This window comes from Bombina bombina, chromosome 6 (assembly GCF_027579735.1).
Source record: "Bombina bombina isolate aBomBom1 chromosome 6, aBomBom1.pri, whole genome shotgun sequence".
In the NCBI taxonomy this organism is placed as follows: domain Eukaryota; kingdom Metazoa; phylum Chordata; class Amphibia; order Anura; family Bombinatoridae; genus Bombina; species Bombina bombina.
The window spans coordinates 470,288,548-470,316,000 of NC_069504.1; the positions used below are offsets into that span (position 1 = coordinate 470,288,548).

At 39.9% G+C, this 27,453-nt stretch overlaps 1 protein-coding gene across 1 annotated transcript in view; it reads right to left on the reverse strand.

The window, feature by feature from the left end:
- SCAPER (S-phase cyclin A associated protein in the ER) overlaps positions 1-27,453 on the reverse strand; it is a 907,354-nt gene that overhangs the window by 333,128 nt on the left and 546,773 nt on the right. The window contains exons 21-22 of the mRNA XM_053719295.1: positions 3,436-3,501; positions 2,679-2,811 (exon numbers count right to left, since the gene is read on the reverse strand). Coding sequence (XP_053575270.1) covers positions 2,679-2,811; positions 3,436-3,501 — 199 coding nt within the window. The remainder of the gene's footprint in view (positions 1-2,678; positions 2,812-3,435; positions 3,502-27,453) is intronic.

Genomic DNA, 27,453 nt, shown 5'->3' on the forward strand with positions numbered 1-27,453 from the left:
TAGGGGTGCATGTCTTCTTGGGCAGGATGTGGTTAAAAGAATGAAAAGCTGTAATGATGTAATTATAAAACACGCCCTCCTGGCCCATGCGGTTGGACTCCTGCTTTATGTTGATGTAATAAAATCATGAAACTTTGCTCTTTTAATAAAGGATAATTTTGTATTTTGGATTGCTGCCCACTTTCTTTTTGTTGATTGCCTGTGGATCTCAATGAGGGAGATCCAAGAAGCATTTCACCCTGCAACATGCTACATATGATGTGATACTGACAATTGTCTGAGTGCTGATCCAGCTTATAAAGTGAGAATTACAATAATTATATAGATGACATTTTTAAAGGGACATTTAAGTCAAAATTAACTTTCATGATTCAGATGGAGCACACAATTTTAAACAACTTTCCAATTTACTTCCATTAACAAAATGTGCACAGTCTTTTTATACTTACACTTTTTGAGTCATCAGCTCCTACTGAGCTTGTGCAAGAATTCACAGAATATATGTATATGCATTTGTGATTGGCTGAAGGCTGTCACGACACAGGGGGAGTTGAAATAGTCACAACTGAAATTTGTCAGAAAACAAAATCTACTACTCATTTGAAGTTTAGACTAAGTTCTATTGCATTGTCTTTTTATCATGCATTTGTTGATTATGCAAATCTACTGTATTAACTGGTCCTTTAAAAAATACTTTGGTACTAATACCAACCAAATCAAAATTATTCAACCCGCATTGCAAAACAGGTTTATTGTCAAAATGTATAGACTTTCAGCTGTTTGCAATGAACAAATCAAACAAAAGCAATTGAAATAGCTGAACACAATGAATGCTTCAAGTGGTTTCCCCTAATTCAACTGAGAATACAACTTTTAATCAATTCTGCAGTCTCAAAATTATTCAACCCTTTGAATAGAATCCCTCACAACAGCACACATATGCAAAACAGGTGTTGTCTCAAGCACACCTGATGCAACTAATTAAGGGCTTCATTAGTTGCACCAGGTGTGCATGAGCTAGAACACATGAAATACCTGAACTGGCTAGGGGTTTGTTGAGTGTCCCGTTTGACTGCATGTTAGAAACAAGTCAAAAGAATGGTCCAAAAAGTTAATAGAAGAGATCGTCACCTTTCACAAACAAGGAACAGGATACAAAAAGATAGCAAAGGCACTGAATGTTCCTAGAGAAACCAATGGAAGCATAGTTCACAAGTTCAAAGTTAAAGGAACAGTGGTTATACAACCTGGACGGGGCAGAAAAAGGAAGCTATCAACGACTGCAACTAGATTTCAGAGAAGGAAGGTTGAGATAAACCCTTGAGTGACTGCAAAAGACCTGCAGCAAGACTTGGTGGCAACAGGCACTGAGGTTTCAGTTTGCACAGTAAGGTGCATACTAAATGCAGAAGTTTTTCATGCAAGATCTCCAAGATGTACACCACTATTGAACCAAAAGCACAAGAAAATCATATAAATAAGCCACATAAGTTTTGGGATTCTGTTCTGTGGAGCGATGAAACATAACTGGACCTTTTCGGCCTGATGGATCAGCGGTATGTCAGGAGGAAGAAGAATGAAGCATATGCTGAAAAGAACACTCCGCTTACAGTTAAGCATGGTGGTGGCTTGGCAAAACTCTGAGGCTGCTTTGCATGCTCTGGCACTGGAAACCTGCAGCATTTGGAAGGCAAGGATTACTTGAAGTATCCGGAAATCCTAGGAGAAAACATCATGCCTTCTGTGAGGAAGCTGAAGCGTGGGCACCATTGGCTCTATCAACAGGACAATGCACCCAAGCATACCTCAAATTCCACCAAGGCTTGGGTGCAGAAGAAGTCCTGAATGATTCTACAGTGGCCATCATAGTCACCTGACTTGAACCCCATAGAAAATCTCTAGTGGGATTTGAAGGCGGTTGCAGCACGCAAACCCAAGAATATTACTGAACTGTAGGCCATTGTTACATTACTATCTGATCATATATCCCCATTAAGTAAACTGATCTACAGGACAAATATGTGGGGAATGACAAATGGTTGGCAAGAAACATGCAAAGGAATTAATAATGAACTGCGGTGGGGAGAAATGTCAGCCGGGAAGACTGTCAATAAAGGAGATGCAGTGTTGTGAGTGAGTAGACTAGAACCTTAGTTGACTCTTGTTTGAAAAATGGGCACATTTAGTAGATATTTTGTAGCAGCAGGACTTAGCAAGCAACTAAATTGGACTAGCAAGTGAAAGCTAAATAAAAAGTTAGCACAAGACTGTGGGCGTAAGAGTTTTAAATAATCACAGGACTCTCAATTGTAGTTAATAGTTAATGCTGGGGATGAAGAGGAGGGCAAGAAGTGGAGGTTAACATTTAGATTAGATCACATGCAGTATGAAATACAGGTTAGAGAGCTTGTGGCATAAGAAAGAAAGGAAGAGGATAGTACTGGTACAAAGAAGATGATTTAGGTGTCATCAGCCTACAATGTTGGAAAGGTTTCAAAGAAAGATACACAGATAGGATAAAAAAAATCGCAAGGACTGGAGGGTTTGGAGTAGGAGACAGTGGTCAATAATAAAAAAAGTTGCCTTCAAATATGGTCGTATGCTTTAATAGACTAATGAGGATCATCTGTATGATTTGTGATATTCAATAAAGAGAACACTTTGACTAGAAAGCTTGCACTAACCTGCTTTTCAAGGATCCGGGAGATCTCGCCCAGTGCTCTATCCAAAGCAGACACTTTATTTGTGGCCCAAATTCCATTATCCTGAGCCTGAAGCTGCTTCTGAAGATCTTTTGTGATTCTCTGCAACCTAAAATAATAAAATAAAATAGGCAACCTAGAAAAATCTCAAAAACTTTTTAAATGTAACACCTTTTTATAGTGGAGCTTTTTTCATATATTGCTTGTTTTTTTTTAATATCTATCTCATATTTAAAACATATTTAAACTATAATTTGAAAAATAGGAGAGAACATATTCTTACAAGCATTTTTTTTAATATAAATCAATATTTCTAAAGCATTAATTGGTACCATAAGTTACTAACATTCGCAGTGTACTAGTGCAAATTTATAACTACATAATGGAGATCTGTATGCAGGATTACAAGATATACAACTAATCTCAATATATCTGATTAAGGACTATATAGGGCCACTGTCTGGGAGGATCAAGAAAGGTGAAATCTGGCTAGAGACTATTAAGGGTTGTCTTGTGCTCAAGCTCCAAAATATTCAGAAACCTAACAAAGGACCTTGTGTAATGAGTTTTTATCATTTGTTTATTAGATATTAACTTGCTTTGTTTTATGAAAGATCCTGCATACGACTTATATATAGCTGGTAATGTTCATCACTGTGACTTTAACATTATTTGCAAGTATTGATCTTGTGGGATTACCATGAAATGTAGAACATGGGGAGAATATACTCACTTAGCTTTGTAAGGAGAGTCAGATACAGGGGCTTTAGCTTCTAGCGCATTTTCATACTCTTTTGCTCTGAAAGAGAAGAGCAGCCATTAGAGTTAATTTTCTATTTTATTACAAAGCTAAGATCAGTTTGAGCAAAATACATTTTTTTACACTTAATGACGTTTTTCACTGCCTAAGACCATACCTCCCAACATTTCAAAATTCAAAAGAGCGCCCCCCCCCCCCCGCAGCAAAAAATTGAAATGTGGTGGGCAGGAGCAAGGACGGGGTTTAAAAAAAAATCATAAGACCAAAGTAATATAAATACAATTCTAAATAAAGTCATATCTTTTAATACACTTAGGTTAGGTAGCAAATCAAACACAAGCTCAAACCACTGGTATAGCTATGTGAGCTCTGTATTTAATTGGCCTTTGCAGAGACAGTGCTAAATATTTTTATTTTAATTGGACATTTAATAATAGATTCTTTAAAACTGCTCTCTGCATTCCCCATTAATAGTCTAGATTCTGGCCTTTAAAGTCAGCAGAAATGCACAGTAACACACTACATAGCATACACTTACACATGCAGATACACACACTACATAGCATACACTTACACATGCAGATACACACACACTACATAGCATACACTATACATGCAGATACACACACACACACATTACATAGCATACACTTGTACATACAGATATACATATACACACACTACATAGCATACACTTACACATGCAGATACACACACACTACATAGCATACACTTACACATGCAGATACACAAACACTACATAGCATACACTTACACATGCAGATACACACACGCTACATAGCATACACTTACACATGCAGATACACACACACACTACATAGCATACACTTGTACATACAGATACACATACACACTACATAGCATACACTTATACATACAGATACACACACACACTAAATAGCATACACTTACACATACATATATACACACACACAACATATCATACACTTACACATGCAGATACACACACGCTACATAGCATACACTTACACATGCAGATACACACACACACTACATAGCATACACTTGTACATACAGATACACATACACACTACATAGCATACACTTGTACATACAGATACACACACTACATAGCATACACTTACACATACAGATACACACACACACTACATAGCTTACACTTATACATGCAGATACACACACACACACTACATAGCATACACTTATACATACAGATACACACATACTACATAGCATACACTTACACATATAGATACATACACACACTACATAGCTTACACTTATACATGCAGATACACACACACACTACATAGTATACACTTACACATGCAGATACACACACACTATATAGTATACACTCACACATGCAGGTACACACACAACATAGCTTACACTTACACATGCAGATACACACACACTACATAGCATACACTTATACATGCAGATACACACACACTACATAGCTTACACTCATACATGCAGATATACAAACACACACTACATAGTATACACTTACACATGCAGATACACACACACTACATAGTATAAACTTACACATGCAGATACACACACACTACATAGTACATACTTACACATGCAGATACACACACTACATAGTACACACAATACATAGCCTACACTTATACATGCAGATATACACACTACATAGCATACACTTACACATGCAGACACACACACACACACACACACACTACATAGTACACACTTATACATGCAGATACACACACACTACATAGCATACACTTATACATGCAGATACACACTTATACATACAGATATACACACTACATAGCTTACATTTATACATACAAACACACTACATAGCATACACTTATACATACAGACACACACACTACATAGCTTAGACTTATACATGCAGATACACACACACACACTACATAGCATACACTTATACATGCAGACACACACACTACATAGCATACACTTATACATGCAGATACACACACACTTATAGATACAGATAGACACACACACTACATCATATATGGGTATCTGTAATTCATTGTATGGGGTCCTGGGGTTGGCAAGCACATTAGCTGGCAGTCTGAGACTGCCACTGTTCGTTACCCTGGTATTAGCACTGCTCTTCGTATAAAATTGAAGGCATGCTAGTATTATCACCAGGGGTAAGACGTCATCACTATCAGAGGTTAGAGGTCACCATTACCTGAGGTCAGAGGGTATACAGCCTTCTTACTCCTTAACCCACACACCATTCCTTTTCCAGAGGGATATATAACCCTGGGAGAGAAAAGCCAGCTGCTTCTGAGTATGGGCCCAATAGAATTTAAATGCATGGGGCAATGCTGAACAGATGGCTAGCAACCCGGGACAGTGGGACAGACCCCTAAAATCGTGACTGTCCCGCAAAAATCGGGACAGTTGTGGGGTATGTAAGACAGATGAAATATAAATGCAGAATTTATTATGGATTCATTAAGTGGACATTTGTGAATAAATTCTACAAAATAATATGAAAAATTATAGAGAATTTGTAAGCAGAAAGGTTTAAAGCAATAGATGAACATATAATACAGACGTTTGATGCACATACTCAGCGTAGAGGATGCAAAGGACCTGTCAAGATCTCAGACCCCAGACTCTTTAAAGGGACAGTATACACTCATTTTCATATAACTGCATGTAATAGACACTACTATAAAGAATAATATGCACAGATACTGATATAAAAATCCAGTATAAAACTGTTTAAAAACTTACTTAGAAGCTGTCACTTTGGCTCTGTTGAAAAGGTAGCTGGAAAGCCCACTGCAAGTGGGAAATAAGACACTCCCCCCCTCCCCCTTCTTTTGCATATGAAAAGACCCTTTACACAAACAGGAGCAAGCTGGAGTAGGTAGTCAAGCGTATTCACATAAAACTTTGGGGCTTGGTTAGGAGTCTGAAAATCAGAGCAATGTTATTTAAAAATAAGCAAAATTATACATTAATTAAAAAAAAAAACTTTATGGGCTATATAAATAGATTATCTACAAAACATTTATGCAAAGAAAAAATGAGTGTATAATGTCCCTTTAACTAAGAGATCTGCTTTCATTTATAGAAGACATTTAATTCATTCATGGCTAGAGTAAGCAAGACCATGTTCAGCACCTCTCAGCTGTATACATTTCACCTTCTGTTGTGTGATTTATATTCCTGCCTCCATATGGACATGCGACATAAGGTGCCAGAAGGGGTGAGCTTTCAGAAGACTGGAATTTAATCTAAACTAAAATTTAGCTATGATATGTCTCCAGTGTTGTAAAGACCTCTGCTGCTGAATCATTTAGTGACAGAGAATCGTCTTAGCATCTGGGTATTGTTAAAAGCTTTGTTATGATTTTATTTAGTTATTTATTGAATTATTTTCAAAATCAGCATTATATCTAATTGTGTTGAACAGATTAGTGTAATACTTAATAAGTTTAATACATAATGATATATGGGGAGACACGTTCTGTTCTGAAATACTGACAATATAGTTAATTGGTCTAAATTCAGCACCATCTCAAATGATCTTAAAGGAACACTAAATAACTTGTGATTACAAGACACTTCTGGTGGCTTGCTATAGAATAACATATCATTTAAAAAAACAAATAAAACACCTTGTTTGTACTGGGTTTCAATAGCTAAACTCTGCCTAACATTTGCCTTGTTTAAAGGAGCCAATACAGACGTCTTATTGGAGTAAACAAGGTTACCCAAGGCCATTATGTTAGAACTGCATTCTTCTGCAGTTAGTTAAATAATTAACTCTGCTGAGATCAATTAGGGACAGATGTGTAGCAGAGGTAGCCTTGAAAAACCCTGTAATGTGCATGTCCAGTTTTCAGGTTTTGAAAACCCACAATTTTGAGAATTAAATTACATGGACAAAGAGTAAAAAATTACATGGAACAGGGGTAAAATAAATAATGAAAATATATTGCAAAGTTGTTTTACTATACATAATTAAAACATACATAAAAGGTTTTTACTGTTCCTTGAAATTATTTTACATTCTGCAGGATTTGTGCATTCCTTTGGTAAAGAGGGGTAATACATCAAGGTGTCAAGTCACTCTGAGCAGTTTACACCAATGCTGTTATAAACAAAAAATACCACAGGACAGGAATCAGGATGTGGCGAGAATTAACAGTCCAATGCAGTACATTTTTGTCACCATTTTTTCCCCTTTTTTTGACTGACTCAAACAATATTTGTATACTGAATCTGGTTCCCTGTAGGTGCCTGGTAAGGGAATCCCGTGGCTTACTTATACTCTTGTTGTGCACTCAAGAAGCTGCTTATCAGATGCAGCAGATGTGTGAGAAAAAAACACCTCAACACCAACTGAAATATCCCTAACACTACCTACCCCGTGTAACTGTCACCCAAATCTGAATAATGCGTAGTAGAATATATACGGTATATGTATAGAAATAACATATAACAATCATAAACTACAATCTGCCTCTTCTTAAAGGAACAGTGAAGTCATAATTAGACATACATGATTTAGACAGAGCATAACATTTTAAACAACTTTCCAATGTACTTCTATTATTTAATTTGCTTCCTTCTCTCGTTATCCTTTGCTGAAAGGTTTATCTAGGAAAGTTCAGGAGCAGCAAAGAACCTAGGTTCTAGTTGCTGATTGGTGGCTGCATATATATACTAATTGTTATTGGCTCACCCATGTGTTCAGTTAGAAACCAGTAGTGCATTGCTGCTCCTTCAGCAAATGATACAAAGAGAATGAAGCAAATTAGATAATAGAAGTAAACGGGAAAGTTGTTAAAAGGTGTATGTTCTACCTAAATCATGAAAGAAAAATGTTGGGTTTCATGTCCGTTTAAGCTGATAACCAATTTGGCTGGGAATAGTTAGCTTGACAGGACAAATTATCGGAAACATTTTATTATCCATGATCCAGGTGCACTTTACGTTAGTGTAAAAGGGGTAAATGTTCCCCTGCTTATATGCACAGCTTTTACATGATAGTGAGAGCCAGTGTGCCCTCTAAGGCCAGTTTTGTGTGCGGCCCAGAAGTGAAACAGTTCATTAGGGAACCCTGCAATTAGCAAACATTGCACAATGCAGACTGCAAGGATGGGCTGCACACAAAACTGGTGTTAGAGGGAACACTGGTGAGAGCAGGTTAGCAGTGACATCACAGATCAGGGAATATCTAATTAAACTGTGCTCCATGGTTGAGCACACCAAGCCCATTAACTGTAACAATTTGCAATTTACCATTTAAGATCATATTACAAATTCACCTAAATATGTGGTGTATCAAGCAATATTTTCATTTCTCTTCTTTGGTTTGTACTTATTTGCCCTAAAATAAGGGAGCCACACCAGGGGCCCAATCCGATATGCAGCGTCGCCCGCAAAAGCCTGCAACGCCAAATTTTGCGCTGGTTTGGTATCCTATATACGGCGTAACATAGAAGTTACGCTCTATTTCACCCTTCGGCCATAGTTTTTTGGCCCATAGACTGGTATAGAAAAGCCACGCAGTTTGGTATCCAATATACAGCGTAAGGACTTACGTGGCGAAAATTGAGAAATCTTACTCCATTTTCACCTCGCCACAAAATGCAGGCGTAGTAAGCCTTACGCTGAGAATTGGAGCCCCATAACTCCCTAAACTGCCTGCAAAATAAAACCTAACACCTAACGCATGCGCAATGTCTATCTACCTGTCAACCGCAATACCTAATAAAGTGATTAACCGCTAAACCGCCGCTCCCGGATCCCCCTGCCACCTACATTAAATTTATTACCCCCTAATCTGACCCCCTACACCTCCGCCACCTATATTAACTATATTAACCCCTAATCTGAGCCCCCTACACCGCCGCCACCTATATTAAATATATTAACCCCTAATCTAATCCCCCTACACCGCCGCTACCTATATTAAATATATTAACCCCTAATCTAATCTAATCCCCCTACACCGCCGCCACCTATATTAAATGTATTAACCCCTAATCTAATCCCCCTACACCGCCACCACCTATATTAAATGTATTAACCCCTAATCTAATCCCCCTACACCGCCGCCACCTATATTAAATGTATCAACCCCTAATCTGATCCCCCTACACCGCCGCCACCTATATTAAATGTATTAACCCCTAATCTGATCCCCCTACACTGCCGCCACCTATATTAAATATATTACTCCCTAAATCTAAGTCTAACCCTAACACCCAATAACTTAATTATTATTTAAATAAATCTAAATAATATTAATATTATTAACTAAATTATTCCTATTTAAAACTAAATACTTACCTATAAAATAAACCCTAAGATAGCTACAATATAATTAATAATTACATTGTAGCTATTTAAGGGTTTATATTTATTTTACAGGTAACTTTGTATTTATTTTAACTAGGTACAATAGCTATTAAATAGTTAAAAAAAGAACAACCCCCCCCCACATTACAACCCACCACACACCCCTACTCTAAACCCACCCGATCCCCCCTTACAAAAACCTAAGTCTAACCCCCAAGTGGTCCTTACCTGTCCTGAAGACCGGCGGAGAAGGTCCTGTTCCAGGCGGAGAAGTCTTCTTCCAAGCGGCGACCTCTTCTTCTTCCAGGAACCAGCCGGCGCTGAGCGGAGGAGTTGAAGACCGATGACCGCGGAGCTGAAGACCGTCGACTCTGGAACTGAAGACCAGCCACGCTGGAACTGAAGATCGGCGACGCTGGAGCTGAAGACCGTGGAGCCATGGAGCGTGGAGGATCCTCTTCATACGATCTCCGCCGTACACTGAATAGGAATTCAAGGTACGCAATTAAAAATGGCGTCCCTTGAATTCCTATTGGCTGATTTGAGCCTACAAATTCAAATCAGCCAATTGGATGAGAGCTACTGTAATTCTATTGGCTGATTTGAATAGCCAATAGAATAAGAGCTACTGACATTCTATTGGCTGATATGAATAGCCAATAGAATGTCAGTAGCTCTTATTCTATTGGCTATTCAAATCAGCCAATAGAATTACAGTAGCTCTTATCCGATTGGCTGATTTGAATTTGAAGGCTCAAATCAGCCAATAGGAATTCAAGGGACGCCATTTTTAATTGCGTACCTTGAATTCCTATTCAGTGTACGGCGGAGATCGTATGAAGAGGATCCTCCACACTCCATGGCTCCGCGGTCTTCAGTTCCAGCATCGCCGGTCTTCAGTTCCAGAGTGGACGGTCTTCAGCTCCTCCGCTCCGCGCCGGCTGGTTCCTGGAAGAAGAAGAGGTCGCCGCTTGGAAGAAGACTTCACCGCCTGGAACAGGACCTTCTCCGTCGGTCATCAGGACAGGTAAGGACCACTTGGGGGTTAGACTTAGGTTTTTTTAAGGGGGGATCGGGTGGGTTTTAGAGTAGGGGTGTGTGGGTGGTGGGTTGTAATGTGGGGGGGGATTGTTCTTTTTTTACAGGTAAAAGAGCTGATTACTTTGGGGCAATGCTCTGCAAAAGGCCCTTTTAAGGGCTAGTAATAGAGCTGATTACTTTTGTAATTTAGTTTAGGGTAGAGAAATTTTATTATTTTGGGGGCTTTTTTATTTTATTAGGGGGCTTAGATTAGGAGTAATTAGCTTAAAATTATTGTAATTTTTTTATTTTTTGTAATTTAGTGTTTGTTTTTGTAATATAGTTTAGTTTATTTAATTGTATTTTAGTTTAGATAATTGTAGTTTATTTAATTAATTTATTGATAGTGTAGTGTTAGGTGTAATGGTAACTTAGGTTAGGATTTATTTTACAGGTAATTTTGTAATTATTTTAACTAGGTAGCTATTAAATAGTTATTAACTATTTAATAGCTATTGTACCTAGTTAAAATAAATACAAAGTTACCTGTAAAATAAATATAAACCCTAAAATAGCTACAATGTAATTATTGATTATATTGTAGCTATCTTAGGGTTTATTTTATAGGTAAGTATTCCGTTTTAAATAGGAATAATTTAGTTAATAATATTAATATTATTTAGATTTATTTAAATAATAATTAAGTTAGGGGGTGTTAGGGTTAGACTTAGGTTTAGGGAGTAATATAGTTAATATAGGTGGCGGCGGTGTAGGGGGGTCAGATTAGGGGGTAATATATATAATATAGGTGGCGGCGGTGTAGGGGGATCAGATTAGGGGTTAATATATTTAATATAGGTGGAGGCGGTGTAGGGGGGTCAGATTAGGGGGTAATACATATAATATAGGTGGCGTTGGGTGAAGGGGGATCAGATTAGGGGTTAATACATATAATATAGGTGGTGGCGGTGTAGGGGGATTAGATTAGGGGGTAATACATATAATATAGGTGGTGGCGGGGTCCGGGAGCGGCGGCTTAGGGGTTAATACATATCTTGTTAGGAGTGAGAGGGGGGATTACGGATAGAGGGGTATACGTGTCGGGCTATTTTTGGGAGGCGTGTTAGACAGTTAAGGGATATTTTATACTTTAGTTAGTTTTTTTAGGCGGCGGCAGTTTCTAAAGTGCCGTAAGTCACTGGGGAATCCAGAAATTTGTACTTACGCTTATTTCTTGACATCGCTAGTTTGTTCGACTTACGGCACTTTAACAACTGTCGGCGCCGTATATGTGATAGCCCGATGTGCGAGGTGAAACCACGGGTGGCGCAGGTTTCCACGCTTGCGCTGAAACCTGCGCCGTATATAGGATCGCGCCCCAGGTTTATTAACAAAAGTGTGTATGTACCTGGGTAATCTTGTTAGAAAAACATATACTGAAAATATGTTGATTTCTGAAGTAATTTTATAATGTTTAAGTTATAGAAAATACATTGTTTTTTTCTATAGTTAATAATCATGTTATTTTTTTATTTTAGAAAAGACAAAACGTACAAAATAAATCTGTTATTTTTTATCCTGCACATGTATTGCTATTTAGTGAATTGATAAGATATTTGCACATTCAAGAGATTTGTATTACTTCCCAATTTTTAAGATTTTCACTGCTATGTTACTCATAATAGTTCTGGGCCTTAAAGGGACATTGTACTGCATTTCTGCTTTGCTTTTCTCTATAATGTGTTCGCAATGACTTGCTATAAAAGCTACCAATGAAGGATTGGGACTAAAATTTGGCTCGAGCATTTTAAGGCAGGGCAGCTGTATTTAAATGCAAGACCATTAAGTTAATGTTAAATTTTTTTAAGTATGTTTTTTTTTTTCCTTTTAATAACAGTCCAAAATAGCAAAAATAGCAGGAATATAAAGCTTAGGAGCCGGTCCATTTTTGGTTCAGAACCTGGGTTACGTTTGCTTATTGGTGGCAAAGTATCCCTTTAAGTAAAAGATATTTGTACTTACTTTAGGTTTTGGTTCCTGTTATTGGAAGCCAATCACAGTTTTTCAGAATATCAGACAGCAATAAATATAATTTATACTATAGTCGCGTTTGTAGGGTGTCCGTCGGTGTCGCCAGTTGCTTACGCATCCTCAAAGGAATGCGCGCAGCCAAAAGAATCCACCTGGATGCAGCGTAGGCAAACCCGAAGCCTTTAAAAAAAAAAACACGCAACTGCCCGCACGAAATAACAAAAAAAATGTAACCGCCCCCAATAAATAAATAAAAAAACACGTAACCGCCCGCATGAAGTATAACAAAAAAAAATAAACTCCTGCACGAATTATTAACAAACACCTAAACCACAAACCCCCAAATCGCAAAATAATAAAGTAATCAACCCCTAATCCGCAAATAGCATAATTAAAATATTAACCCCTAAACCGCCACCCCCACATCACAATAAACCTAATTAACCTATTAACTGCCAAACCCAAACCCCCACATCACAATAAACCTAATTAACCTATTAACCCCTAAACCGCCAAACCCCCACATCGCAATAAACTTAATTAACCTATTTACCCCTAAACCGCAAACCCCCAAAACGCAAATAACTAATTTAATTACTAAGCCCCCTAACCTAACACCCCCTAAATTAACCCTAATACTAAGTTACACTTAAATGAAACCTAACATTAAATGACAAAAATATAATCTAAAATTCCAAAAATTTAAAAACTCTAAAATTGCAGAAAAAATAAACAAAATTTAAAAAAATAAAAAAATTAAACCTAATCCCTATGAAAATAAAAAAGCCCCCCAAAATAAAAACACCTCCTAATCTAAACTACAAATAGCCCTTAAAAGGGCCTTTTGTAGGGAAAAGTTAAACAGCTCTTTTACATTAAAAAAAATACTAAGTCCCCCTAACAGTAAAACCCCCCCCACCCACCAAACCCCCCAAAATAAAAAAGCCTAACACTAAAAAAACCTAAACTACTCATTGCCCCTAAAGGGGCATTTGTATGGGCATTGCCCTTAAAAGGGCATTCGCCGTTCCTGAAGTCTAGCGGAGGTCTTCTTCCAGGCGATTCCATCATCTTCTATCTTCATCCGGAGCGAAAGCAGCGTGGAGCGGAGCTGGCTTCCCGATGCACGGATCCTCAGCGGTGGTCCTTGGATGAGAAATCTTATTGGGTGATTTGAACAGCCAATAGGATTTCAGTAGCTCTAATCCTATTGGCTGATTAAAAAATTTCAGACAATAGGAATGTAAGTTAACTCAAATTGAATGCGGTACCTTGCATTCAATTTTCAGTTTTCGTCAAGAGATCGAATGAAGAGGAGCCTCCACGCTGCTGAGGATCGCTGCCGCTGAGGACCGCCGCCCCGGATTCGCACATCGGGGAAGACCGCTCCGCACCACTCCACGCCGCGCCGCCTTTGCACAGGATGAAGATAGAAGATGACGGAGCCGCCTGGAAGAAGACCTTCTCCGCTGGTCTTCAGGAACGATGAATACCTATTTGGGGCTTAGCCTTAGGGTTTTTTTTTTGTATTTTTGGGTCTTTTTTTTTTTTTTTTTTTTAATTCGAGATTTAATGGGCTGTAAAAGAGCTGATTGTCCTTTTAAGGGCAGTAAAATAGTTGAATGCCCTATTTTAGGGCAATGCCCATACAAATGCCCCTTTAGGGGCAACGGGTAGCTTAGGTTTTTTAGTGTTAGTTTTTTTTATTTTGGGGGGGTTGGTTGGGTGGGGGGTTTTACTGTTAGGGGGTAATTGGTATTTTTTGTAAGTAAAAGAGCCCTTTTAAGGGCTATTGGTAGTTTAGTATTAGATTATGGAGAGTTTTTATTTGGGGGGGGATTTTTTATTTTTATAGGGGTATTTGTTTAGGTTTAATTTTTTTTATTTTGGATAGCTTTGTTTATTTTTTTCTGTAATTTTTAATTTTTAGTAAAATTAACTTGGGGGTTTGGATTTTTTTTAAACATAGACAGCCCTCTGGGCAGGCTTATCGCCTAGTTATAAATAAGAGAAGATTTATACATATCTGAAAATAGTCAGGGCGCATAAAATTCTGTAGAAGCAGATTCATAAAATGCTTTTGTATTATTTATATTAGAGGAGAAAAAGAACTTGTAGAGCAGATTTCATACTCAAGTAAGTCCAGAGGCCTGTTTTCCAACTGTTTTCCTTAGCATAACGGTACTTTTTTGGGGGAAAGAGCCACAGCTCACAGCAGTCAGTGTGCGCAGCAGGGCACAGTGTGGGTAATTAATAAGTTGGCAGGGCTAAGGGACGAGTGGGCAGAGCAAATGGACCCGGTGGTAGGCAGGGCTAAGGGACCCATCGGCCCACTGGGAATTTGCCCAGTGTGTCCGATGGCCAGTCTGGGCCTGCAGGCTACATAATATCATATGTAATTGAAATCACCACTTATAGTGAAACTATCAGTACTTATGTATTGCCCTTTTTTGTATAGAGGAATACGAAAAACATAATTTATGCTTATCTAAAAAAAATTTTTTTTTCATGGTGGTTTGAGTCCACAATCCATTATTTATTTACCAGTGAGGTGGGAGGGGGTTTATAGAGCTCTTGGTGTTTGGGCATCTTTGCCTCCTCCAAGTGGCTGGGAGTAATTCCCAGGAGTAATGGATCATGGACACTCACCACCTGTATGAAACAAATTAGGTCTGCTCCATCTGCTAACTCAGCCCACTGAAATGAGTAAGTTCTTGGCAACAATAAATGATGGTTTCAGTGAGCAAAACATATACAGTTGTGTATTTCAAATACAAAAATAAAATTAAAACATAATTTATGCTTACCTGATAAATTAATTTATTTCATGGTGGTGAGAGTCCACGATCCATTACTACTGGAAATTACTCTTCCCTACTACTAGGAGGCGGCAAAAATTCCCAAACCCCAAGAGCCCTATAAACCGCCTCCCACTTCACAGGTACCTCAGTCTAACATATAGCTATGCAAAATGAGGTAGGAAAACGCAATAAGATCAATAAAAAGAGCAGGAAAAAAATGTGCTAAAAAGAAAAAAAACACCATCATAAAAAATAGGATGGGGTCTTGCAGTCGATCAACAACATGAAAAAAATGAATTGATCAGGTAAGCATAAATTATGTTTTCTTTCATACAGGTGGTGCAAGTCCACAATCCATTACGTCTGGGAACTAATACTCAAGTTGTGGAGTCCACGAGTAATGAGACTTAAAGGGTGGGATTTAGAAACATCCATTTCCACTGAAAAACTGAATCGACAACCCCGCAAAAACTTTTTTATTATCAGTTATTTGTAGAGCGCTAACAAATTCCGCAGTGTAAAAGACATGGGTCCAATATGCAAGGTGACAATTATGGGAGACAATGGGATAGAGGGCCCTGCCAAGAGTTTCACTGTTGTAAATCATTTCTCATGCAGGTGATCCCCAAAGCAGCTAGGCTCGTAGGCTTTCATGCTAAGGTGATTCAAGTGGATAGCTAAAAGGAGGAGAGAAACTAAGATAGGAAAATGTTTGTGTATATTATATGCATCCCTAAACAGAAGAATCTTTAAGGAGAGCTTGAATGTTTGAAAACTAGGGTGGAGCAGTGTTAGAGCTTTAAAGTAAGAGTCAGGATTTTATGTTTTATTCTGGAGGTTAGAGGAAGCCAGTGAAGGGACTGGAAGAGAGGTGCAGCAGATGAGGAGCGACATGTAAGGAAGATCAGCCTGGCATAGACATTTATTATGGATTGTAAGGGAGATAGACGGCAGCTAGGGAGGCTGGAGAGGATGGAGTTGCAATAGTCATGACAGGAAATGATGAGAGAGTGGATTAAAGTCTTAGTTGTGTCTTGTATGAGGAAGTGGCGAATTATGAAGACTGGATGTGGGGAGTGAAAGAGAGATCTGAGTCAAGTGTGACCCCATGACATCAGTCATGCAGGGTTGGGTAATGATGTTATTATCAACAGTTAGAAAAAATTGGGGGTAGGGATTTTGGAAGAAGGGGGAAATAAGAAGCTCAGTTTTGGAGAGATTTAGCTTAAGGAAGTGAGAGGACATTCAGGATGAAATACCAGAAAGACACTTAGTGACACAAGTTAGTAGGGAAGGGGATAAGTCTGGTGCAGAGATGTAGATTTGGGTATCATCAGCATACAAATGGTATTGAAACCCATGGGACTGCATTAAGGAACCTAAGGATGATTTATAAATTGAAAAGAGAAGTGGGCCAAGGACAGAGGCTTGTGGTACCCCAACAGAAAGTGGTAAAGGTTCAGAGGATGTGCCAGAGAAGGTAACACTAAAGGTCCGGGTTGACGGGTAAGAGAGCCACGAGAGAGCTGTGTCACAGATGCTGAAAGATTGGAGGGCTTGTAGCAAGACAGTGTGATCTACAATATACTCATATTCCATAACCTCTGCTGATATATTTTAGTGCAGAAGAAGCCAAAAGACAAGTCCCTGCTACCATGCCTTTATGAAAGGCTTGTGGCAAATTTTCCCATGAGGTGAAAAAAAGAGCCACTAATAATACCCCATATATGCATGCCTCTGACAAACACTGTACATTAAGGGAAAATTGGGCCTCCTCATAGACTGAAAACCCCTCTCACTGAAGAATCATATGCACAACTTCGTTCTTCACCTTCCTTCAGCAGAGGCAAAGACAAGACTGAGTTACATGTGAGGTGGGAGGGGTTTTATAGAGCTTTTGGGATTTGGGAATCTTTGCCTCCTCCTAGTGGTAGGAGAGAGTAATTCCCAGGAGTAATGGATCACCACCAGTTGCATTAAGGATGAATGAGAATTTATGCGGAGTAACATATCGCTTTCATTTTTTTTTTAAAGTATAGTATCCCTTTAAACATTGAAAACTGACTTTTACAAACACACACATGGCACGGTTTCCCATATGATCTAGTGGTTAGGAATCCTGGTTTTCTCATACACACACATTATTCAGACACATACATAAGAGCGTGAGTACACACACAGTACATAAACACACAAAGTATAAAGACAGGTAGCGCGCAAGGACAAACACACATAAAACAGACATGTACATACAGATTGTAAATAAGCACAAACTCACACAATACACATAAACAAATACAGGCAGGGCACATGTATACACACACCATCATATGGTAGTGTTTAGCACAAACAAACATGCACAACAAATACAAAATACATGTAGCACACAGGCACACACATGCCTACAAGTTTAGAAAAATACTTGTTTAAGATGGACCTCACTATAAAGCAAGGGATCAAATATTTTTTAGAAACATTCATGAGAATAAGATATTACCTTTAAAACAATCCACTTAGCTTATTAACAGGTATACCCCGCTCATACAGCGGGTTAGGGACTGGCGCCCCGCTGTAAAGTGAAAACCGCCTTAAAGTGAAACAAGGTGGTTTTAGCTTTCTTTTCACTTGCCAGTGTGATTACAAACTCGAAAACATGTTTGAACTAACAAAGATTAGGGGTGCAATAGTGCTACGTTTAGTTTAACACTAGTACAGCACAGTATTCAATAAATACTGTACCTGTAAAATATTGTCAATTACTGTAGTAAAATTTGCCAGACTATAGCACTGAGACATAGATTGCACTGTAATGCTGTAAACAGTGAACCAAGCATAACAAAATTGTGCCAGTCACTTTTCTCGCAATCTCACAATGATTACAGCACTGTTTCAAAATCCTTGGAGGTTGAACTTCAGCTCCAAAAAGCGTTATATTAGCGAAGCGCTGTAAACTGAGATATACCTGTATTAAAAAGCAAAATACTAGAGATGAACATTTCTGACAACTTCCGGCTAGCTATACTTGTGTCTATTCCTGACACTCTGCCTGCAACTGGACAGTTATTGATACTTTTAACAAATATAGCACACACTTCTTAAAGTGATTGTAAACTTTCCCTTTGTCTAAACAGACCTGGAATGTTAACAATAGGTTAGATGAGGTTCAATCCATCAGTTGCAATGACGATGCGCTGTAACTTACTTTTTAATGTTTTAATGTAGCACTGAAATTCAAATTCCCGCCCACTTCAAAAGTAATATTTTTGTTGAGTTAACAGTTTAAAATATTCTCCAATCTGTGCTCTAGCTACAAGAAAAGTGCTGTATGGCTAAAGCACTAATTGGAGAACAGTTCAAACTGGTTGCTCAACAAAAAAATTACTTTTGAAAGTGGAGGTCAGAGTGTGGGGTAATTTGAATTTCAGCACTACATTAAAAACATAAATTATGCTTACCAGATAATTTCCTTTCCATCTGTATGAGGAGAGTCCACGGCTTCATTCCTTACTTGTGGGAAAACAGAACCTGGCCACCAGGAGGAGGCAAAGACACCCCAGCCAAAGACTTAAATACCTCCCCCACTCCCCTCATCCCCCAGTCATTCTGCCAAGGGAACAAGGAACAGTAGGAGAAATATCAGGGTATAAACGGTGCCAGAAAAACAAAAAACAATTTAGGTCCGCCCAACAGAGAAAATGAGCGGGGGCCATGGACTCTCCTCATACAGATGGAAAGGAAATGATCTGGTAAGCATAATTTATGTTTTCCATCTTAATATGAGGCGAGTCCAAGGCTTCATTCCTTACTTGTGGGAAACATATGCCCAAGCTCTAGAGGACACTGAATGAAAACGGGAGGGTAAAGGAGAGGTGGACCCTATTCTGAGGGCACCACAGCCTGCAAAACCTTTCTCCCAAAGCTGCTTCAGTTAAAGCAAAAATGTCAAATTTGTAAAACTTTGAAAAGGTATCTAAGGAGGACCAGGTAGCCGCCCTACAAATCTGCTCCATAGAGGCCTCATTCTTGAAGGCCAAAGAAGAAGCCACAGCTCTAGTTGAATGAGCCGTAATCCTCTGAGGAGGCTTATGTCCCGCTGTGTCATATGCTAAGCAGATAATGCTCCTTAACCCCTTAGTGACCAGAGCACTTTTCCATTTTCTGTCCGTTTGGGACCAAGGCTATTTTTACATTTCTGCGGTGTTTGTGTTTAGCTGAAATTTTCCTCTTACTCATTTACTGTACCCACACATATTATATACCGTTTTTCTCGCCATTAAATGGACTTTCTAAAAATACCATTATTTTCATCATATCTTATCATTTACTATAAAAAAAACTATAAAATATGAGGAAAAATGGAAAAAAACACACTTTTTCTAACTTTGAACCCCAAAATCTGTTACACATCTACAACCACCAAAAAACACCCATGCTAAATTGTTTCTAAATTTTGTCCTGAGTTTAGAAATACCCAATGTTTACATCTTCTTTGCTTTTTTTGTAACTTATAGGGCCATAAATACAAGTAGCACTTTGCTATTTCCAAACCATTATTTTTCAAAATTAGCGCTAGTTACATTAGAACACTAATATCTTTCAGGAATCCCTGAATATCCATTGACATGTATATATTTTTTTTTAGAAGACATCCCAAATTATTGATCTAGGCCCATTTTGGTATATTTCATGCCACCATTTCACCGCCAAATGCGATCAAATACAAAAAATTGTTCACTTTTTCACAAATTTTTTCACAAACTTTCAGTTTCTCACTGAAATTATTTACTAACAGCTTGTGCAATTATGGCATAAATGGTTGTAAATTCTTCTCTGGGATCCCCTTTGTTCAGAAATAGCAGACATATATGGCTTTGGCATTGCTTTTTGGTAATTAGAAGGCCGCTAAATGCCACTGCGCACCACACGTGTATTATGCCCAGCAGTGAAGGGGTTAATTAGGGAGCATGTAAGGAGCTTTTTGGGGTAATTTTAGCTTTAGTGTAGTGTAGTAGACAACCCCAAGTATTGATCTAGGCCCATTTTGGTATATTTCATGCCACCATTTCACCGCCAAATGCGATCAAATTAAAAAAAACGTAAAATTTTTCACAATTTTAGGTTTCTCACTGAAATAATTTACAAACAGCTTGTGCAATTATGGCACAAATGGTTGTAAATGCTTCTCTGGGATCCCCTTTGTTCAGAAATAGCAGACATATATGACTTTGGAGTTGCTTTTTGGTAATTAGAATGCTGCTAAATGGCGCTGCGCATCACACGTGTATTATGGCTAGCAGTGAAGGGGTTAATTAGGTAGCTTGTAGGGAGCTTGCAGGGTTAATTTTAGCTTTAGTGTAAAGATCAGCCTCCCACCTGAAACATCAGACCCCCTGATCCCTCCCAAACATCTCTCTTCCCTCCCCTACCCCACAAATGTCCCCGCCATCTTAAGTACTGGCAGAAACTCTGCCAGTACTAAAATAAAAGGTATATTTGGGCTTTTTTGTGCATTTTTTGTTAGCATATTTACATATGCTTCTGTGTAGGGATCCCCCTTAGCCCCCAACCTCACTGATCCCCCACTAAATAGCTCTCTAACCCTCCCCCTCTGACTTAATGTGCGCCATCTTGGGTACTGGCAGCTGTCTGCCAGTACCCAGTTTAGTGAAAAAAAATGCTTTTTTTTTAATAAAATATGTCCCTTTTCTGTAGTGTAGCTTTCCCCCCCCCAAGACCAACCCCCCACCCCTTCCAGATCCCTTAGATGTTTTTTAAAAAAAGTTTATTTATTTTTTTTTTTACTTTTCCTTTTCTACTTTTCTGTAGTGTAGCGGTTCCCACCCGCGCCCGCCCCGTGCACGCGCCCGCCCGCCACCCCCCGTGCACGCACGCGCGCCCATGCGCGCCCCCAACGATCACGATCCCGACCCCCGTGACGTCACGCGCGACACCGATGGCCGCCCACCCGCCTCCCAATTCGGCTCCCACCCACCAACGATACCGGCCATCGATGTCCGGTGCAGAGAGGGCCACAGAGTGGCTCTCTCTGCATCGGATGGCCATGTATGGTTATTGCAGGATGCCTCCATATCGAGGCATCACTGCAATAACCGGAAAGCAGCTGGAAGCGAGCAGGATCGCTTCCAGCTGCTTTCCACACCGAGGACGTGCAGGGTACGTCCTCAGGCGTTAACTGCCTTTTTTTTGCGGACGTACCCTGCACGTCCTCGGTCATTAAGGGGTTAAAGGGACACTGAACCCAATTTTTTTCTTTCGTGATTCATATAGAGCATGCAATTTTAAGCAACTTTCTAATTTACTCCTATTATCAAATTTTCTTCCTTCTCTTGATATCTTTATTTGAAATGCAAGAATGTAAGTTTAGATGCCGGCCCATTTTTGGTGAATAACCTGGGTTATTCTTGCTGATTGGTGGATAAATTCATCCACCAATAAAAAAGTGCTGTCCAGAGTGCTGAAACAAAAAAGAAGCTTAGATGCCTTCTTTTTCAAATAACGATAGCAAGTGAACGAAGAAAAATTGATAATAGGAGTAAATTAGAAAATTGCTTAAAACTGCATGCTCTATCTGAATCACGAAAGAAAAAATTTGGGGTTCAGTGTCCCTTTAACGAAAAAGATAGGGAAGTGGAAGAAGCCTTCTGCCCTCTGTGCTTCCCAGAATAGACCACAAACAATGCCGAAGTCTGCCTAAAATCCTTTGTAGGGTGAAGATAGAACTTCCAAGCCCGAACCACATCCAAATTATGAAATAATCGTTCCTTCAAAGAAGAAGGATTAGGACACAAGGAAGGAACCACAATCTCCTGATTGATGTTGCAATCAGACACCACCTTAGGGAGAAAACTCAACCCAGTGTGAAGAACAGACTAATCAGCATGAAAAACTAGATAAGGAAGCTCACATTGCAAGGTCGCCATCTCAGAGACTCTGCATGCCGAAGCAATAGCCAGTAGAAAAAGAACATTCCAAGACAGTAATTTAATGTCAACCGAATGCATGGGCTCAAACGGAGCCCTCTGCAAAACCTTAAGAACCAAATATAAACACCAAGGAGGAGCGGAATGTCTAAACACAGGCCTGATTCTGGACAGAGCCTGAACAAAAGACTGAATATCAGGAAGCTCAGCGAGCCTCTTGTGTAATAACACAGATAGCGCAGAATTATGTCCCTTTAAGAAACTAGCGGTAAGTCCCTTCTCCAATCCGTCTTGGAGAAAGGAAAGAATCCTGGATACCTTAACCTTATGCCAGGGGAAGCCACATTCTTCACACCAGAATAAGTAGGTCCTCCACAGCCTCAGAGAATCTAGATTTTGATGAACAAAAGGACCCTGTTCCAGCAGATCCCTGAAACAATAGATTGTAAGTTCCCACGGGAATAGGGCCCTCGATTCCTCCTGTATGTGTTTGTAAATTCAGTCCTGTCTCTTAGTTTTAGAAGTTTTATACTATTGTTTTATTTAAATGATCTGTATCCATGGACAGCGCTGCGGAATATGATGGCGCTTCATAAATAAAGTATAATAATAATAATAACAAGGTAACCTCCATGGAGGAGATGATTACATCCCCACCAGGTCCGCAAAACACATACTTTGAGGCCACGATGGAGCAATTAGAATAGTCGAAGCTTGCTCCTGCCTGGTGAGGGCCACTACCCGAGGTAGAAGTGGCAAAATGGAAACTAGGTTGAACCCCCAGGGCACTGCTAAGGCATCTACCAGCTCGGGATGGAGCAACCACCTCGGGATGGAGAGACCATTACCCCGGATGAATCAATTGTTTGCTGAGAAAGTCCGCTTCCCAGTTGTCCACACCCGGAATGTGGATCGCTGACAGCGAGCAGTTGTGGGTCTCCGCCCATTTCAGAATCCGAGATACTTCTCTCATGGCCAGGGAGCTTCTTGTTCCCTCCCAATGGTTGATGTAAGCCACTGAGGTAATGTTGTCCGATTGGCATCTGATAAACATCTGATAAACTGGGATGAACCCAGAAGAGGCCAAGGCTTCAGAGAATTGAAGATTGATCAAAGTTCCAAAATGTTGATCGGGAGAAGAAATTCCTATTAAGTCCACTGGCCCTGTGCCTTCCTGGCACCCCAAACAGCTCCCCATCCTTATAGACTTGCGCTCGTAGTCACTCGTAGTCACAATCTCCCAGGATGGTTTCAAGAAGGATGTCCCCTGGGACAGGCGATCTGGACAGAGCCACCAAGCGAGCGATTCTCTCGACCGGTTGTCCAGAGAAATCTGTTGGGATAGATCCGAGTGATTGCCATTCCATTGCCTCAGCATGCACAACTGAAGAGGTCTGAGATGGAACCTGGTGAAAGGAATGACATCTATGCTGGACACCATGATCCCAATTACCTCCATACACCGGTCCACAGATGGCCTAAAGAAGGTCTGGAGGGCAAGACAATTGGAAGTAATCTTGCAACGTCTCTGGTCTGTAAGGAATATCTTCATGGATATGGAATCTATTATCATGCCCAGGAATTCCACTCTGGTAGTGGGGACCAGATAATTTTTTTTCTAAGTTTATCTTCCATCCATGAGATTGAAGAAGAAGTGGAAGAGCTCTTGAATAATCTTCTGACAGCCGGCAGGACGGAGCCTGGATCAGGATGTCGTTCAAGTATGGTGCTACTGCAATACCTCTGGATCTCGCCCCCGCGAGCAGAGCCCCTAGAACCTTCGTAAAGACTCTTGGAGCAATAGCCAGACCAAGCGGAAGAGCCACAAACTGGAAGTCCTGGTCCAGAAAAGTGAATCTTAAGAACTTGAAGTGATCCTTGTGTATTAGCACATGAAGGTAAGCATCCTTCACGTCTATTGTAGTCATGAACTGTCCCTCTTGAACTAAGGGCAGAATAGACCTTATTGTCTCCATCTTGAACGATGGGACCGACAGAAACTTGTTAAATCACTTTAGGTCTAGAATCTAGCGAAACGTACCCTCCTTCTTTGGGACCACATAAAGGGTTGAGTAGTACCCCAAACCTACTGGTACAATTACTCCTAGGGAAGAGAGATCCCTCATGCACCCTAGAAAAGCATCTTGTTTTTCCGGTCTTGAAGACAGGTTTGATAAGAGGAATCTGCCCCTGGGTGGATGAGATTTGAAACTTATCCTGTAACCCTGAGCAATGACCTCCAGAACCCAAGGGTCTTGCACGTCTCCCAGTCAAGCCTCCACAAAAAGAGATAGTATGCCCCCAACACGATCCAGCGACGGATCAGGGGCCGCCCTTTCATGCCGATTTTGTCTCGGCTGGCTTCTTGCTCTGCTTGGATTTATTTTAAGATTTAGATGGTTTCCAAGTTCCCTTGGACTGATCAGGCTTCGTGGAGGGTTGCTTTCATTGGGATTTATCAGAACGAAAGGGACAAAAACTAGGACCCTGTCCTTTAGGTTTATTCTTCTTATCCTGCGGTAGAAAGGCATCCTTGCCCCCCGTGACCGTGGATATGATTGAGTCCAGTCCTGGACCAAAAAGAGTCTTCCCCTTAAATGGAAAGCAATCTAGATTTTTAAGTCATGTCAGCAGACCAAGACTTCAGCCACAGAGCACTACAGGCTAGAACAGAAAAGCCTGATGTCATGGCATTCAAGTGAATAATCTGCATGTTTGCATCACAGATAAATGAATTAGCTACCCTCAAGGCCTTAATTATTTCCTGGATTTCCTCGAGGGGAGTTTCCACCTCGATCATCTCCGACAGAGAGTCACACTAATAGGTAGCGGCTCCAGCCACCGCAGCAACCGCCGCTGCAGGCTGAAATAAATACCCTGTGTGCTGAAACATCTTTCTTAACAGAGTTTCTAGTTTCTTATCCATGGGCTCCTTAAACGAAAGAACTATCCTCAAGCGGGATAGTGGTGCGCTTAGCAAGCTTGGAGATTGCTCCATCCACTTTAGGGACAGACAACCGCAACTCAAATTGAGAGATAGGAACCGGGAAAAGTCTGTGGCACCACCCAGTCCTCATAAACCTTATCAAGCTTAGGAATAGAGGGTTCCTTGGGTAACTTAGGTTCCAGAACCTCTAAAGTAGCCAACACTTCCTTTAACAGAAAGCGTAAGTGCTCTATCCTAAATCTAAAGTCTGATTCCTCCGCAGCCGGAGGCTTAGAGGCAGCCGATTCCGACCCAGAAAGGGCCTCCTCTGTAACAGAGGCATCTTCATCAGCGTATAATCTAGTATCAGATAAATCCAACAAAATCCAACAAGTTGGTAGATGACCCCTAGGAAGGATAGCAGTATTTAACCTTTCGCTTGCCCTTAGCAGGGCACTGAAGGCTGCAGACACTGATGTTTGCAACTGTTCAGTAAAGTCTGGCGGAAAGAGGGCGCTCCCAATGAGGCCACACCCGATCACATGGAGTGCCATACAGGACCGCCCATGCTGCAGGAAGAAAAACGCGCCAAACTAACAGGCTGCGCAGTTATCCAAAAACGAAAGTAAAACCTGAATATTCCCACATCTGCCAGAGCCTCATCTCACACATGTCGCAGCATAAAAAACATAATAAAGCAAATCATGTATAAATCCCCCCTGTTCAATAATCACCTTCCAGAGATATTAACCCTTGATTCCATACAGATAAAGGAGTCACACTGTGATCCTGTCTTCTTTACGTTATCACATGAGATAAAATTGAACGATCTTACCGGAATCATTGCCGTGGAACAGACACACAGCCTCTCAAGTTTGACAGTCTTGTAGCATCGTACCTGACATGGACTTGAGTGATAGAAGCAGGCAGTGAAACTCGTCAACACTGATTGCTTAGGAGTTGTTATTACGAGTCTGGATGGTTTCACAGAAAGACTCTCCCTGCATCTCCAGACCCTAACATTTGTCAATGCTCTCACTGAGAAACTGAAAAGACTACCTAAAACTCCAGTCCCATAGCGAAGAGTACTACTCTCCATAAGAGACTACTCCAAATCTTCCAACACTTATCTGCCATCCTCCTGTGACGAAAGGCAAAGAATGACTGGGGGATGAGGGGAGTGGAGGAGGTATTTAAAGGGACAGTCTAGTCAAAATTAAACTTTCATGATCCAGATAGGGCATGCAATTGTAAACAACTTATATAATTTTATCATCAAATTTGCTTTGTTCCCTTGGTGGTATTTTTGAAAAGCTAAATCTAGGTAGCCTCAAACTGATTTGTGAACCACTGAAAACCGCCTCCTAGCTCAGAGCATTTTGAAAGTTTTTCACAGACAGTACAATTTCATGTGTGTCATATCGATAACATTGTGCTCACTCCCGTAGATTTATTTAGGAGTCTGCACTGGTTGGCTAAACTGCATGTCTGTCAAAAGCACTGAGATAAGGGGGCAGTCTACAGAGGCTTAGATACAGAGGAAATCACAGAGGTAAAAAGTATATTAAAATTAACGTGCAAAACTGGGGAATGGGTAATAAAGGGATTATCTATCTTTTTAAACAATAAAAATTCTGGTGTAGACTGTCCCTTTAAGCCTTTGCTAGGTTGTCTTTGCCTCCTCCTGGTGGCCAGGTGCTGTATTCCAACAAGTAAGGAATGAAGCCGTGGACTCTCCTCATATTAAGATAGAAAAGTAAGTTATAGCGCATCTTCATTACTGATGAATTAAAGTCCATTTAAATATCACTAACATTCCAGATCTATTTAAACAAAGGGGAATATTTACTATCACATTAATATCAAACTTTAATTTGCTAAGATTTAGTTTCGAACACAGACATTTTTGGTTATGTATAATTTT